The following is a 2240-nucleotide window of genomic DNA, read 5'->3' as shown; positions in this document are numbered from 1 at the left end:
ACCACAGGGTTGATCATTCTGAAGACAGAGTATAGCGCTCTTCTTTATACCACAGGGTTGATCATTCTGAAGACAGAGCCAGGAACATGAAGGAGAGACCGTTTTGAAGCCAGGAGGGCCAGTTCTGCCCCACCAGGACCTGGGGAAGCTCTCCTCTAATTCCTCAAAAGACAGAGCAGTGGCCACTTTGAAGTGTGACAACAACAGGTGACTCTACCTTCCCCGAGGGAGGAGGCCAGGTTCTGACACAGAACAAATGCCTCTCAGCATTCTGCTACACACTCACTCGCCAAACAGTGCAAAGAGAAAGTAGACACAGTGCAGGGGACCACCTCTCACCCTGCCCCAAGATGGGAGGCTAACTGATGAACTCAAACTGGGACTAACTGGTGTCGTGATGTCCAGATTCGGAGTCTGAGGCACACTGTCCTGAGAGCACCCTTTCAACAGGCCTGGACTTGAAAGGGACAAGGCAGATCAGGAGTAGAAACCCGGGCGATCAAGAAGCAGCTAGGGAATTGCTATGTACCCTTGGATCAGTCCACAGCTGCCCTCCCCAAAGCAGGCAATGTTTTCCGTCACTTCCAAGCCTCCACTCTTGGGGAAATCCTGAAGAGCAACACTTCAGTGAATGGCAGAAAGAAACAATGTTCAACTTGAGACACCGCTTGCTTCGCCTCGATCACTCCAGCACAGCATCGAAACCGCTTCCCAACAGTGTGCTCCGGTAGCCAAGAAGTGGTCTCTAGCCTCTGGCTCGTGCACTCACGCTCCACCGCACCCAGATTCGTGCAAAAACTCTCAGGGTCGGAATTAATTGCTAAGCCTCACTACCTTGCAATAGAAGGGAGCAGATTGAGGGTGGAGATCCCAGTGGGGAGTGCAATGGCCATCTGGGATACCCACCCCCGCAACAGCATGGGGGGATCCCAGCCCCTCCCCTGCACTCCGGGCCCCGCCCCTCGCGGATTTCCCAGACTCCGCGCTGCTGCCACCACGGGCGGCAGGGGACCCGAGCTGCATGTGTAATGGGGGTTGGGAACAAAGACGCGCAGGACCCAAAGCCCCGGCCACCAAGCACCAGCATTCCCAGTCACCACTTTCTTTTCTCTGGAGTCTCAATGCCCGACTGTCCGCGTTTCCCAGGACTGCCCCAAGCCCGTCTGGGAGCTCCTACCAGAGTTGGGCATACTTCAGCACCACCGGGACAGAGAAATCCGTGCCTGAGCTTTAGAGGCGAAAGCGCTTTCCCAGCACAACTTCGCGCGCGCACACCCACACGTCCTGTTCCCAAGCAGACGCGCACCAGTCACCCTCATCCCGCAGCCGCCTGCGGGCTGAGCGCAGGTCACTCACGCCCGCCACGTGCCGGCCGGAGCGACCTGAGACCTGTTGGTTCGCCTCCTCAACCTCCTCTCCACTCCCAGTAGCCCAAAACAAAAGCGGTCCCACGAGGGCGCATCTGTAGCCCGCTGCAAGGAAAGCGGGTGCAGGTGGGAGCCACTTGCAAGAGGATCGCGACGCAGAGTGGAGGGACGGAGTGCAGAGGGCTCCGAACAGGCTGTAAAAAGCCGTCGGCTTTGCTTTGCGACACTGCCTCTCAGGGGCGAGCAGCCTCATCCCAGCCACCCCCGATTAGATGCCCGGCCACCCTGGCCGCTTTCCCCACGCTCAGGTTTCCCTCGCTCGGTTCCTGGGGTCCGCGAGCCCGCGGAACCTGAACCCCGACCCTGACGCTCCAGGTTCCCCCATCCCCTAGCGCCTCCGCGAGCCAGAATCGTGCGGAGGAACCGCACGGGCGAGCTTGTCTTTACGATCGCAAGCCAAGCGCCCCGCGCGACCCCGATCCCAGGCAGGTGGCGCAGCGCCGAGGCCGCGGGGCCGCCCTTTGTTGGTAAACACCGCGCGCCCCGGGTCCCCGCACCTCCGCGCCGCGCCGGGTCCTTACCGGCGCACAGCGATCCCCAGAGAAGGGCGAGGGCCGCCCAGGGCGCCGTCATGTTCCGCGGCGCCGCCCCGCGGACACCCGGAGCCCGCGGGCAGGGCCGCGCTGCGCTCCCGGGGCGCGCAGGGCCCGGCAGCGGCTGCGCTCTGCTTCCCGCTCCTTCTCTGGGTCTCGCTTCCAGGCGCGCTCGCTTCTGCGCTTCGGTTCCCAGGCAGCGTGCAGGGATAGGGGCTCAGGGCCGCTGCGGGCGGCGCGCGGTGCGGCCCGGGCTATGGGGCGACGCGGGGGCCGGGGG

The 2240-nt window shown here is 62.5% G+C and overlaps 1 protein-coding gene across 2 annotated transcripts in view; it reads right to left on the bottom strand.

The window, feature by feature from the left end:
- The window catches only part of Acvr2b (activin A receptor type 2B), a 31641-nt gene extending 29407 nt beyond the window's left edge, over nt 1–2234 (bottom strand). For both annotated transcript variants that reach the window (XM_026779150.1, XM_005348086.2), the window contains exon 1: nt 1949–2234. In XM_026779150.1, coding sequence (XP_026634951.1) covers nt 1949–2000 — 52 coding nt within the window. In that variant the 5' untranslated portion in view covers nt 2001–2234. The remainder of the gene's footprint in view (nt 1–1948) is intronic.
- Between the last annotated feature and the right edge of the window lie 6 nt (nt 2235–2240).

Source organism: Microtus ochrogaster, chromosome 5 (assembly GCF_000317375.1).
Source record: "Microtus ochrogaster isolate Prairie Vole_2 chromosome 5, MicOch1.0, whole genome shotgun sequence".
NCBI lineage: Eukaryota > Metazoa > Chordata > Mammalia > Rodentia > Cricetidae > Microtus > Microtus ochrogaster.
Note: the sequence above shows the minus strand (reverse complement) of the source record. Positions and strands in the feature narration are given on the sequence as shown.